The sequence below is a fragment of the Polypterus senegalus genome, chromosome 1, assembly GCF_016835505.1.
Source record: "Polypterus senegalus isolate Bchr_013 chromosome 1, ASM1683550v1, whole genome shotgun sequence".
Classification (NCBI taxonomy): domain Eukaryota; kingdom Metazoa; phylum Chordata; class Cladistia; order Polypteriformes; family Polypteridae; genus Polypterus; species Polypterus senegalus.
The window spans coordinates 252,638,577-252,653,796 of NC_053154.1; the positions used below are offsets into that span (position 1 = coordinate 252,638,577).

A 15,220-nucleotide genomic window follows, 5' to 3' on the forward strand; every position below is an offset into this window, starting at 1 on the left:
CCTGGCAGCTGGTTCACTCTGAACAACCAGCATCCTCCAGTTATGTTTATTTAATATTTTGGGGTCAAAATAGTTGGGGCTTTAAAGGTAGAGCAGAAATTTCATACGTCTCTGTGGAGGATTGTTCCTTCACATTAAGGATGAAAATGTCAAGGAAGTTTTACTCACTGTGCTGGCTTCTGCTAGTGCCAAAGATAACTTAAGTGATTTCTACCATAAAATGGATGAACCTTGAATTACATGAATAATAGTTCACATGCAACCTCAGAAGCTAAGTGCTTTTCCGTAGCGTGTGTTTCAAAATAAAATCTTGGAAGCTAAGCAGCCTAACTATTAAAATATACTCATCAATTGTGAATATTCAATCTGTGAACCTCAGAGGTTGAATTTCCAGTGTTTGTCCACAGGCAAAAGAGTTATACCTTTTCAGTATTATTACTCGTGATGGGAGATTAAAAGATCATGGTTTACAAATAATTAGCAATTTATTAAACAGCAAATGCAGAATTACATACAGTGACCGAGTAATTGCAAAAATAGTATATAACAGTTTTTAATAATGATGTGTGTTCTGAGAGATTGCCATAGAATCTTAAAAATTTCTTTGTATCCTGTCTCTTTATACTCTGTTATACAGCCCAAGGCAAGTTATTTGACCAAACTGAAGTAACAACTGAAAACAAACACTGTTTACAGTTGATACAATTACATAAACCTATTCAGATCAATAGTTATCAGATGGAATTAGACATGATTCTGTGACTCCACGGAATGTGCACCTGGCTTTGTAAACTTGAGTTTGATGTCAAAAAAGTTCAAAAAGGGGTTCAGGTGTTTTGGCATCAAATAGTTCTCGTCCCCATGAAAGGGTCAAAGGCTAAACTAAACTTTGGTTTTTCTTCTGTGAAAGAGTCAGCTTGCTTGAAAATCTTTTCAGAGCTTAATTATTTAATAAACTGTTTTACTGTCCAGCCCCATGCTGGTTTATCTGAAGCCAGTGACAATTGTTTTCTCAGTAGATGAATCCAGTTTTCCTGTCCTTTGATGTCCAGACAAGGTTACAGCTAATGCAATGTTTAGGATAGGCATCTGCACTCAGATCATTTGTGGTGGGTTGATTAATAAAGATGTTCTCCTGGCCACGCTCGCTCCAGTATCCTACATGTAATTATACATTTTAATATACTCTACAGAATTCAGCACACATTTAATAAAACTTCAGGACAAATCATGTCAAACTATTTTTTAACCACCTTTAAGATCTTACTGCCAGTAGCATTTAAGTTAAAGAATTTAGTATTTTTAGGGAAAAACTAAAAACCTTCAATGCCTATATAAAAGCGGTTATAACCAATGTCACAAAAAGACGGGCAGCCACCCGTATATTATTATCCTGGCTGCAAAAGGTTGAAAATTGATTGAGTTGTTTACAAGACTGAGTCCGGAAGTGACATTGTCAGAGGTGCCGGAAGTGACGTAATCAGAGGTGCCAGGACCCGGCGGTATTTCCCCGGGAATGGTCTACATGGAACTGAGAGAAACAGTCAGCACACTCCACCACCCCCTGGTCTAATGTAGTATTACACTTACTCAAGCCCTTTAGCTGTCTCCTAATCGCACGTGTGTGACACCATGTTCATATTTATACTTCTTCAGATGCAATCACAAACCTGTCATCACTGAAATGACTTTGATTAGGCCTAATTAAAATATTCTGTTTCTGTAGGATTTCACTGAAGGTTTCTAGGTTGCATAATGCAGATGTAATCATGGTCCAAAAGGATCCAGCACATTATTTTAATGATTACATTATTGAAAGGTATAGATGACATAAGGCATACAAGAGAAGTTCAGTGGCATCGGCACCAACAATCTAGCCTCTTTCATACGCCTCAGCCATTTACGCTTCTACCATGCATCGGTCATCACCCCCATATCCACTGTTGTAGGGGTGGTGGCTACTTGGCACCTGGTATTATTTATTAACGGGGGCCCCATCATTCTGCGCCCCTCTTCCCTGTACAGTACATGCGTCACCTACCTGTACAGCCGCATCTAGTTGGCTGGAGAGTCCCGCACCGTGTCACATCAGCCACTCATGCACTGCTTTCGGAGGCACATTGCCGATCAGCTCCAGCGTGTTGATCACCTTCTTCAGTGGTCAGATAATCTGCAATAGATCACATACAGGCTGGAGCACTCTCTCCAACTCTCGTATGATCCATAGATTGTTAGTTTTATTGACTGCCGGCCCATTTGGATTTTGTTCATCAAGATCTACTATGCCTGCGTGTTTCTTGTGCTGGTTCAGTCAAAAGTGTTAAGGATTTGGGGTGGAGATTTACTGACCCCACCTCCTCCCATTTTGCAGTGGGATTCTGGCCAACACCCTCCACTCTTTTATCTGCATCAGGGAGTGCAGCGAGGCATTCCACTGCTCCATTCCCCATCTACTTCACCCCATTGGGCATGTAAGACTCCAGGCGATCTTTCTCTTGCTCTTAGGTTCAGAGTACAGTGGGCACCGGTCTTCATTGTCTGACTCCTTGCCGCTTGCCCCGGATCAGCATGCTTCAGTCACAGACATGGATCCGAGCATTCACCATCTATAAAGTAGGTGTAATGGACAGACACAAAACTGTCCCTGGGCCCATCACCTACCTTTCGTATCCCATCAACCAGCACCTGCTTCTTCTCGGTCGCCTCCTTTTCTAGCATGCTGCTCCAGGCAGTATCTGCGACTGCGTGCACCTGGCTGCTTGCTGCCTTTGGATCATGCATGGCCATCATCTTTCTCATCAGGCTGTAGCAGTCTGTCCGTGAGCCTCTCAGTTTGGTGCTATACACGTGTTGATGTGCTTTCATGTGCAGGCGTTAGTGCTGCTGTGTCTGATTGTCCACAAGAAATTATTTTTAAAATGGGGCTTCTGCCAGAAGCCAGGGATGCTCCAGCCGCCCCAGCCCAACACAGACAGGCAGGGACACAAGTTCAAGAACAGTACACATTTATTATATTGGGGAAGTGCTTTTCCCTCACTCCCCACAGCAGTACAGTACAATGCACCAAACACAATACACAGTCCTACCTTTCTGCTTCTTTCTCTCTTTGCCTCCACTCCTCCTCCAGCAAGCTTTGTCCAGTGGCTCCTATTATAGTGCACCCGGAAATGCCCCAGGGCCTCCACGACCTTCTTCAGGCATCACTTCCAGGTGTGGTGGTAGCGCTGCCACAAAGGGCTCAGCCGTACTTGCAGCACCACTTCGCGGGACCCACAGAGCCCAACAGGGCTGCTCCAAACTCCCACTCCCCACATGGGGTTCTGTGGGGCTCCCCTCTAGCATCCTGGGGAAGATAATGCCCCAAATGTGCTCTCACCTTCAGTCCTCCCACCCAGCTGGCATCTCAGCCAGGTAATGGCCGTGGCCATCATTCAAAGGACAAAAGAAAGTCAGATACACAAAACCGTACATAAGCCAACTTCCACAAATTTTTGCTCCATAAATCCCAGTTTAACGCACATGTACACACCTGTCTCCCCAACTCGACTCCTCCAAGAATTTTGTGTACAGGTAGACCCCAAGTTACGACTTACAAACAGGGCCGCAGCTGTGATGCATGTGCCTCAGTAACTGCTGCTCTGTCATCTTCGGCCTGGGGATGCTGCAAGCGGTGGCTGGACAGAGGCTGGAGGGGGGCGATTTCGCTGCTCGCGGAGTGTAGTGTCCCTCGGGTGGCTCCCATGGTCCATAGTCACCGGGGCCACAGCTATCTGTCATGTGCAGGACGGAGGCTTGATGGGGTGGTTCGCTGCCCGCCCACCACGCCACTGCAGCTACTGCTCCTGACTGAATGCAGGCTGAATGGAGCAGAGGGGGGCGTTTCACTGCCTGCCCACCACACATGGCTGTCCCATTCGTTCTTGGTGGGTGGCTCGTGATGCTTCAAGTGGTGACCAGGTTCTGGTTGAACGAAGGCCATTGAGGGTGAACGAGGCGGGGGGTAGCATTGTAGTGTGCCTCAGGTGGCTCCCTGTTGAATGGGGGCGTTGGTGGGCAATTCACTACCCGCCTTTGGCCGCACCGTGTTTGTTCTCGGTGGGCGGATGGTGCAGGCAGCATACTTTAGTGGAGGTGACTGTGGGGTGGGTGGGTTGTGAACCACCCCTTGCCTCCCCCATTCATTCTCAACAGCAAGCCTGCTCGTAATGTTATGCACATAGCAGGAAGTTGTCTCTTGTCAGTACATCAGACGTGTTGACAACAGGTGCCTTCAAGCTGTGATAGCGTGTACAGTGCTGCGCAGAAGAGCTCATCTTAACCTTCTGTCTTGACCCTTCAAGAATGTCTCTAAAACACAAATCTGATGCAAGTGCTGGTGATACAGTAAAGAAGAGAAAAACCATCACTATTGAAAATAAAGTAGAAATAATAAAAAGGTCAGAGAGAGGTGAAATTCCATCATTCATTGGCAGAACACTTGGTTACAGTCAGTCAACAATAGCATTCATTAAAATGATGTACCTGTTCCGACTTACATACAAATTCAACTTAAGTACAAACCTATAGTTCCTATCTCATACTTAACCCGGGGACTGCCTGTATTTGAATATGTAAATAGCCCTTTCAGTTAAGTGTTCTGTTAAAAAACAGTGGCAAAAGCATGTATTAAAAAAGAATTTCACCAAATGCGAAGTGGAGGTCTAACTCAGTGAAGTGGAGGCAAGGAAAAACATGCTTTTTCGTGGCTTAAGCAGTGGTATGAGATTCAAATAGTTCAAGTTCTGAAAGTCGCGCAGTTCCTGAAATAAAAAAGAAGTGGTCAGATGTCAAAGTTGACATGAAAATGCGAGTCATAGCCCATCATCTGAGTGTCATACGGAAGTGATTAGAGCACAGAGAAAATAAAATAAAATTGGGACACATCAAAGAATAAAAAGGTTGAAATGTTGAAAAATCTCAAAATATCCACTTTAATCTTATACTGTAGTTTATTTTGTCATTAACCTCCTTAGCGTTACATTTTTTTTCAAAAAAACATAAAAAGTATCATTTTTTGGCTTGAAAAAATACATATTTATTAAATCTAATCTTTGTACTGTAAAATGTGCAAAACACTGAAAGTACAAATTTAGAAGTGTAGAAAATACAATAATAATACAAATAATAATAATAAAATAATGCTAATACCACATATGCTGTCACAATGTGTCATTGGTGTGGTATACGGTATCATGAAGCACTGTGAAATGCACAATCCAATGTCACAGTTGGGACAATACTTGTTAGATTCCTCTTAGATTTTCTTTCCACACTGATCTGTTTTTTAACAACACACTGCACATGTGCAGTTGACGCGAGTGTCACTTTCAGATTCATCAGAATCACTTTCAGTTTTACTGTTCATTTCAACATCACTGCCTGAAGACAGATTCACTTTGTCATCACTTCACATATCACTGTCAAGAGTGTGCAACATCTGGGCTGCTGAAAAATGTTTCTTACAAGACGCTATTATGAAGGTAGGAGAAGACGTGTCTGCACCATTGCCTGGGTAACACTCGAGCCTGTAGCTTGTGCAAGACACAGGTACATAATTTTCTAAGAAACGCACAACACTAACACTGTTGGCACTTTTACTGCATAAGTAATACTCGGGTCTAATGCTGACGTGAGATGCGTCTATACAGTTGCCCAAGTGCTTCTCGGGACTAGCACTTTTAGCACTGTTTTAACAGCCTGAGTGATGCTTGGGTTTAATGCAAAGGAGGTTAAAGCAGAACGTCATAAACTTCTTAAAATCGACATTTAATTTACTAGTTTTTTAAATCCCATTGTAGCCAAAGTAGCATGTTAAATGCTTCATATTCTATATGTTCTATGTGTGTAAATCACTACATGCTTCTTAAATGGGCTTTCTCTTTCACAGACAGGAGTGCACAGGCACTGATTGTGACACAGAATACTTTACATTCATGATATTACAGCTCTCTGAACATTTTACAATACTAAGATGTATACTTGATATCATTTTCATGATGAAATGCATTAAAGCATGTATTAAACATGGGGGCATGGTGGCACAGCAGTAGCGATGGGTTGGTGCCCCATCCAGGGATTGTTTCTGCCTGCCTTAAGATGCTTGATGGGATGCACTTGACCCTCAATGAAATAATTTATTGCAGCAGTACTGTCTCTGTCAAACATACCACCCCCCAATTCTTTCTCCATGTAGCCAATCGCCACAATATAAGCTCTGTAATAAATGTAAAGCCAACTGTAAACTTAGAACGCTGATTCTTCAAGACTTTTAAGGAACATTGAAAAATCTTTGTAATACATGTTTAATTATTCCATCCAGGGTTGCATCAGTCCCAGCAAGCATACAGTGCAAGGCAGTAATGGAGCGCCAGTTTATCGCTACCGCTGCACCACCGTGCCCCCACATTTTTAATTGTTAACAGTTGTGAAAAGGCGCTATATGGGCGCTGACCCGACACAGACTGACATCGTGAGGCACACTTAAAATAAATAAACTTTTTATTTTCTTCACCTGTGGGGCATGTCTTCCCCATGTCCCGCAGGCACAGCACAGTCCCAAAAGACACACTAAACAAAACACCACCACAAAAACACTCTCCCTTCCCTCCACTTCTTTCAGCAGCTTCGTCTCCCTCCTCCTGACTCTGGCTGCTTGAGTAGTGGGTGCAGGCTTCTCTTATAGACCACCAGGAGTGCTTCAGGTGGTAATTAGCCTAATTAGGCTGCACTTCCAGGTGTGGCTGCATCACAACCCAGACGGGCTTGTTAAGTCATTCAGCTCCCCCTGGCGGTGGCCATGGAGCCCAAAAGGCATGAGCTCCGGTGTTCCACGATTGTGGCCCTGGGGGGCCCAGGGGGGCTGCCACCAAGTGTTCCGGGGAATGCAATGAGCCTCCAATGGCAGCTTCCCCATATTCAGTGCCAAAGAGACGTCCCGGCCAGGCATCGGCTCAGCGGCACATCCCATGAGGGCTGGTCCTCTCTGGGATGGGGGAGTCGGCATCATCCTGTCCACGGCCCTGTACTGTGAAAACACAATTAACAGGTCTGGGAGTGTTGCCCCGATGTCCACGCACTCGAGACGTCCTCCATGGACAACATCTGTGACCACAGTTGGCCGCATTCGTAACAACGCCGCACCCCTCCAGTTCGATTCCTGTGAGAATGGAAGCAGGATGGGAACTCCTGCCCCGACGTCTGCCCAGCTGAGGAGATGTCTAGCATTGCTGGTAGTCAAAAACCAGACAGGAGAGGAGCATTTAGTCCCAAATGACAGATTCTGAGAAGCAGGCTTTCTGGTAATGTGCTTGCAAGACAGAGCACTGGGCAAGAGAAGTTCAGACACTTAAATTAATGTCAGTGAGAAATTTTCTCAGCGAATATTACTCTCAGTTGTGCTTCCTCACTTGGAGCTGCTGGATGCACACTTTGACAATTGGATTTAGAATGCAGACTACCAGATTCCAGAGCCAACTAAGAGAGAAGTCACCTCCCTCTAGTAACTAATCTGGCTTCTGGTATGTTAAAAGGTATCTTATTTTTTTTAGGTGGGCACACATAATTGTAATTTAATTAGGCTCACCCATTTCTTTATATTTGTCTTTTCCCACTTGAGTGAATCCTGGACCATCCCCCAAATGTTACAGGTGAGAAATTCAGCATCATCTTAGAATCTCACAGAATCTTTTCAGCACTATATGACTCATCAAGACCCTGCAACCTTGTTGTGCATTTCTTAAGTTATGCTGACAGATAGCAGGGTCTGATCGAAGCCCACAAAATACAGTACTGTATAAGGTAATTTCCATAAAGATACAGATGTGGCGACATTCCAAAAAAAAGACAGAAAATAAATCTGTCAATTAACAAGGCATGAGAAAGAATCCTTTATCTATGTCTACTTTTTCTTGCCATGCTAAAGCTTCACCTTGAAGATCCTGATAATTTTTTTGTTTTGGTTAACATAAAAACTTTTCAGAATATGGGGATCTCCCCAGTTTGAAGCAATAGATGTCAGGATCCCGTTAGAACACTAGTCTATTTTATGTTATTTATTTTTTGTATTTTTACTGCAGTTGTTGGTTTGTTTGTTTTTTTTTGACAGATACTTGTTTTGAACATCCTAATTCATTATAGTCCCATTTTGGATTTTTCATGCTGTTATATTTGTTATCAATTTTTAAAAATATTTTCGTGAAGTCATCACAGCACCATTTTGTTAGGAGGCAACATAACAGCACCATTTTGTTAGGAGGTGGCATTATTTTTATGGGTAATAAAAAAATATGGGTTTATGACGTTATTGTACTTCTGCTGTAAAATGTGCTGTTGTGCTTGATCCTGTGTCTGAATTGTTTGATCAAGAAGAAAAAAATTGCCATTCAGTTTCGTGTCTGCTTTTTGCTAGTCAATTTCACAGAATTGTCACTTACCTTAAAGGTTATGGCACTTAAAGATGTTCTCATGTATTAGTATATTTCTATTTCTATTAGTATATTTCTAGTCATGATTCAGCAGAAGTAAAACCTCACTATGGAGTTGTACTGCAAGAGGTCTGTTTGTACTTTATGGAGTTAACATGTAAAGTATCTCTTTTTACATTGCTCTTCATTAATTTTGTTAGTAAACATTTAATTAAGTGAATCAACATGGTAATAACAATACAGTCCAGCATGTTTTTTTAAATTTTAATACAAAATATTATTACATGCTGCTATGAAATTAGCTCAAAAAGAGCAAGTAAACATAGCTATACCTTAATGAAAATTAGTTTGTGTTGTTTTAAAAGATGATGGTCCAAGGACAAAAAGACCCAGAATGGAGGAGGACGATGATGAAGATGGAGACCAAGATTACCACAGAAGTGATCCTCAAATTGCTATCTGCCTTGACTGCTTACGTAACAATGGTCAATCTGGAGAAAACATTGTGAAGGTTAGAAAAGTTAAATCATGATGAGTTTTTAAGTTCATGGAATTTGTTTCCTTCACCCAGTTATTAGGTTGAAACATTATGTAATAGTGTAGTATTTATCCATGCCATGGAATTATTCTGACATCAAGAACATACATTCATTGTCTACACACAGCTAAAACTACAGCAGCATTTAGCCATTAAACAACTGGGTCTTACACATTATAATTTCATATACAAGACAAATTCAGACCTTGCAGTGAAATTGAACAGAAATACTTCTGATATGCATGAATATATTTTACATAAATACTTTATATTCTTAAACCATAAATAGTCATCAGGCCTTTTAAGTACGTAATAGCTATCAGTCCTTAGTCAATCTATGAGAATTGCATGTTCATACTAAAAAGGTACTTTTAATGCTTGCATGGTTACAGCATTCAAAAAAGATAATAATTTAAAACTAATTTTTATTGTGTGATTAGTAATGTACAGTACAGAGATAAAGTATCCAATTTTTATCAATGCTTCCTATAATATAAAAATTAAGCTTCCTTCTTTTAAGTCAAGAATTTTTATTCCACTATCAAAATAATGCATTTTCCTTATTTTCATATAGGGCTTAATGAAGAAATTTATACGCTGCTCAACCCGAGTAACAGTTGGAACAATAAAAAAATTCCTTAGTTTGAAGTTAAAACTTCCAAGTTCTTATGAGGTAAGCATTGTTTATAACTCCCTGGTCTCTAAGACTATGAACATATTGAAATGTTATTTCATTAAAATATATTTGATGTAATGATTCATAATCATACGTTTATTATACTTATTTATATTTGTGTATATTATAAACTGTTTAAATGAAAGTCTGTCATGATTAACATACCATTTCTATTTTATATTGGTCCTCAGAAAATTACTGCTGAATTTTAAAACACAGTCAGTGACAACCTTCTTTTTGTATTGATACTTTACCTGGAGAGGGAAGAGTTGCTGTGTCTTTCCACACCTAAAAATATATCAAGTGAGCCACAGGGGTGGGAAATTATCACAAGTATAATAATACAAGGGAGAGAAACACAAAAGAACAAGTCAAATAAGTAAAGGCAAATCAAATATCTAGTTGCCACATTAGCCCTAACTACCAGAGGTCTTGAATCCTCATCTGCAAGGTAAGGTGGCTTTCACACTTCACACTTTTCACACTTGCTTATTTAGCAGGTACTTCACAAAAGTACTCCCTTTTGGCTTACATTTCCCTCTTTCTTGATCCTGAATTTTTTCCATCCCTCGGTGATCCTTTTCATTGTATCATATTATATTGCTCATTTTTGTACAAGCTATGGAATTATTCTAACATCATGAATAGACAGTTACTGTCTACAGGTACACTTGGTTAAAACTTTTTCACAGCAGCTTGTAGCCTTCAAACGAATGGGTCTCTCAGACAGTGTTTGCTTTTCCTCTTGGGCACAAAACCATAGCTATCTCAGTGGTTAGATGTTTGCTACCACTTGTCAGCACTCTTCTTGTCTTTTGCGAGCACTCCATTGGCATGTCTATGATCATGTGCCATTTAGTGTCCTGGACAAATCTTCTCAGACATTCAAACTTCCCAACTATCCTGGTGAATTGTTTATATACAGTGAAATTGATGTGAGAAGACATACAGACGAGGTAGTTAAGCTGATTACAGAGTTTGTACAGGTTCCTGGAAAACCTGGACTTAAAAGTCAAGGAAAATATTAAAGTAAATTCCAATGATCACATATCATGAGATAAAACATGCAATATTTTGACAACAAAACCACCACATCTTGCAATAATATCATGTTTAATGACCTTGCATGTTAATATAACTTTGCATTGTGTTCTGTGTGCGAGCATGTGGGTGAACTGGTATAGATATGTGTAGCCGTTAGCCTGCACATCAAATTATTAATGGTTAGTTAGCATTAAGTGGTAAATAGAAAAGGTAATTACATTTACATGTATTTGCTTGGCAGAGTGACTTACAAAAAAAATAAACATAATCGATGCAACATTAGATTAGATGAGGTTATTTACAGTATTTATAAAATTACAATTAAAACAACAAAGGTTGAGCCAAAGTGCTATATAAAGAAGCATTAAGCTAGGGCCTGTTTTTTCAGCAAGTGTAGTAGGACAGATAACAAAAGTTTATTGCCATGAGAGAAAAGATGTGATTAATCAATTTACAATCATAGGTTACATTTGATGAAGCAATTAAACATAATCTAACAACAAATTAACCAGCAATAGAAAAAAAACTTTGCTCTGTGATATTTTATATCAATTAGATGGATATTCAGAGAGCAGATGGGTTTTCAATTGCTTCTTGAATACAATGAGGGAGTCAGCAGTACAGATGGAGGTGAGTAGCTCATTCCACCAACTAGGAACTACACAGAAAAAAAGTCTAGATTGAGACCCAATACCATGCGACGGTATCACCAGATGCTGTTCATTGGCAGACGAGAGCGAGTGAGAAGGAGTATAGGCCTTCACTAGTGTCTCCATATACTCAGGTGCTGACCCATTGACTACTCTGTTGGCAAGTATCAGGGATTTGAATCTAATGAGTGCTGCTACAGGGAGTCAATGTAGTGACCTAATGAGAGGAGTGACATATGTCCACCTCGATTAGTACTCCTGCCAGAAACAAGTTGCAGTAGTCCAGATGCAACAAGACCAAAGCCTGGACCAGAAGTTATGCTGCATACTCTGTCATATAATGTGTGATCTTGCGGATGTTGTACAGCGTGAACCTGCATCAGTGAGAAATGGTAGAAATGTGGTCAGATAAAGATAGCGGCTCATTGATCACTGCCCCAATGTTGCATACTGACTTGACAAATGTTAGCAACAGTGCGCCAATCTGTACAGAGATGGGGAGTTGAGCAGGCTGTCTGGCTGAGATCACAAGAAGTTCAGTTTTTGCCAGGGTGAGCTGTAGATGATGGCCCTTCATCCAGGTTGAGATATTAGTAAGACATCCAGATACTCTAGCTCAGTGTTTCCCAAACTCGGTCCTGGGGAACCCCTGTAGCTGCAGGTTTTTGTTCCAACCATATTCCTAATCAGTGACAACACCTGATAGTAGCACTGATCTCATTTAATTAGCTGGTATTATTTTTCTTTTATTCTACATTCAGAAAAGCACAGCAGCCTGATTTTTACATTTATAAGACATTTAGAAATATTTCTGCTTTTGCTATCGATTTAAATGTTTAACTCTCTTTTGTTGATTTCATTATACTTTGCCCTTTCTCTGTGCCGTTTTACCCCCTTCGTTGTATCTTATTAATAACAGTTTAAAACGAGCAGATCAGACACCCAGGCAAACAACACTGAATAATCAAAGGCTGCAACTACTTTAGAGTCAGACCCACTAATTAGAAAATAATGGATCAATTAAACAATTGGAACACCTTGAAAAGTAGGATGAAAATGAAGATGAAAATACTGTTAAAAAGAAAAAATACATTATTCCTTTTTTTTTAATTTATTTTATTTTATTACAATCCATACATAGCAATCAAGTTTTTACAAAAAAAGAATTATGTTAAGAACAGATCGATCCCCACCCTGAGAGAGAGAGCAAGCCAAAGGTGTAAAATTTAAGGCTTGTAAACATACCTAAATTAATAAATTCTCTGTACTTTATAAACTTATTTTAAAATATTACTGATTAGATCCTGCAATGTTTTGAAAAAAGTCTGTACAGATCCTCTAACTGAGTATTTGATTTTTTCCAATTTCAAATAATATAACACATCAGTTTCCCACTGACTTAAAAGAGGAGAGTTTGGGTTCTTCCAGTTTATCAGAATAAGTCTGCGTGCCAACAGTGTAGTGAATGCAATCACAATTTGTTTGTCTTCTCCACTTTAAGCCCTCTGGAAGAACCCCAAACACAGCTGTTAATGGGTTAGGAGGGATTGTGAGTCCAAGGCTGTCTGAGAGGTAATTAAAAATTTTTGTCCAGAATAATGTTAATTTGGTGCAGGCCCAGAACATGTGACCCAGTGAGGCTGGGGCTTGGTTGCAACGTCGCAGGTTGGATCATGCCCTGGAAACATTTTGGAGAGTTTTAGTCGAAACAGATGTGCTCGATATATAATTTTGAGTTGTATAATTGTATGCTTTGCATATGGAGCTCGAGTGAATTCTCTGCATTGCTACTTTCCACTCCTTTTCTGATATATTAATTGAGAGATCTTTTCCCAGTGTCCTCTTGGATCTTTGAAAGGAAGGGATTGTAAAATGATTTTATATATTGTAGAGATGGAGTCTAATCCTTGAAATTGAGCAATATTTTTCCAGCGTGGATGAGGGTGCAAGATGAGGAAAATCTGGAAGGTTCTGTTTAACAAAGTTCCTGATTTGAAGATAGTGAAAGAAATGTGTAGCTGGAATGTTAAATTTGGAATGTAATTGTTCATAGGATGCAAAGACGTTGTCTATATAAAGATCTCTAAGCAAGTTAATTCCAAATTTTTCCAGATATTAAAACTGCATATGTTTGTGAAGGTTGAAAGAGGTGGTTCTCTTGCAGGGTGCCACAGATAGAAGCTTCTCCGTCTTAAAATGCTTTCTACATTGGTTCCAGATTCTAAGTGAGTGGAGCACAATTGGGTTATTAGTGTATTGCCGATAACGTGTGTTTATTGGAGAGCAGAGCAAGGAATACAAAGAAATACTGCAAGATTTTACTTCTATTGCGTCCAAGCCTGTGTATGTTCTTCTATTTGTGTCCAGGTTCTTATCGCCTGTATATTTGCCCAGTAATAAAACTGGAAGTTAGGTAGAGCCATGCCGCCTTCTGCCTTTTGTCTTTGTAGGGTCGCTCTTTTGATGCGTGGATGTTTTGAATTCCAAATAAATGAGGTTATTGTTGAATCTAATTGCTTAAAGAATGATTTATTAATGTATATTGGGATGTTTTGAAATAAAAAGGAGCTTAGGAAGAATATTCATCTTAACAGTGTTAATTCTTCCAGCTAGTGTGAGATGAAGGGTTGACCATCTATGCAAGTCTTGTTTAATTTTTTCCATGCAGACGAAATTTTGTTGATAAAGAGCTTTATGTTTACTTGTGATGTTTACCCCTAGGTATTTAAACTGTTCTGCAATGATAAAAGGTAGGGTGTCTAATCTAATATTATATGCTTGAGAATTCACTGGAAAGAGTACACTTTTATTCAGATTAATTCTGAGACCAGAGAGCTTTTGAAATTCTGTGAGTGCTGCTAAGACTGCAGGCACAGAATTTTCTGGGTCCGATATATACAGTACCATGTCATCTGCATATAATGAGATTTTCTGTTCCAGTCCTTCTCTGCTAATCCCCTTTATCTGATCAGTATTTCGACAATGTATTGCCAGTGGTTCAATGGCAATGCAAACAGCAGCGGTGACAAGGGCATCCTTGTCTTGTGCCACGCTCTAGTTTAAAGTAGTCTGAGCAAATGTTATTGATGCAAACTGAAGCTTCTGGGTTAGTATACAGTAATTTAATCCATGCACAAATGTTCGGGCCAAACCCAAACTTCTCCAAATAGTAAAAGGTATTTCCATTCAATCATGGTGAATGCTTTTTCTGCATCCAATGATAATAATATTTCTGGGGTGTTTGATTTAGTTGGTGAGTATATTACATTAAACAGGCGTCGAAGATTTGAAGATAAGTGTCGGCCCCTAATAAATCCAGTTTGGTCTTGTGATATTACGAGGGGAGCACTTTCTCCATCCTTCTAGCTATGATTTTAGAGAGTATTTTAACGTCGTTATTCAGAAGTGAAATTGGTCTGTATGATGCACATTGTAATAAGTCCTTATTTTGTTTTGGAAAGACAGTGATTAGTGCTTGGCAAAGGTTTGTGGAAGAGATTGGTTATCTCTGGCTTCTGTAAATGTTGCTAATAGAAGGGAGCTAGCTGAGCGGAGAATTTCTTGTAAAACTCTGCAGGGTAGCCGTCAGGGCCTGCTGCTTTTCCACCTTGGAGTGACTTTATAGCATCTAGTAATTCTGATAATGCCAGAGGTTTATCAAGTTCCTCCACACTAAAAGCGTCAATTTGTGGTATCTGTAATGTATCCAGAAATGCATTAGATTGTATATTGTCTTCTTTAAACTCAGTAGTATATAGGGATTTATAGTAGTCTCTGAAAGTGTGCATTATATTTTTGTGTTCGACGATTTTATCTCCGTTCGTGTTAGTGATTACCGAGATTGCGTATG

At 39.9% G+C, this 15,220-nt stretch overlaps 1 protein-coding gene across 3 annotated transcripts in view; it reads left to right on the forward strand.

Annotated features, from left to right (window-relative positions):
* Positions 1–15,220, forward strand: part of LOC120540827 (polycomb group RING finger protein 5-B) — a 107,826-nt gene that overhangs the window by 59,027 nt on the left and 33,579 nt on the right. For all 3 annotated transcript variants that reach the window (XM_039771927.1, XM_039771911.1, XM_039771918.1), the window contains exons 6-7: positions 8,828–8,973; positions 9,575–9,673. In XM_039771927.1, coding sequence (XP_039627861.1) covers positions 8,828–8,973; positions 9,575–9,673 — 245 coding nt within the window. The remainder of the gene's footprint in view (positions 1–8,827; positions 8,974–9,574; positions 9,674–15,220) is intronic.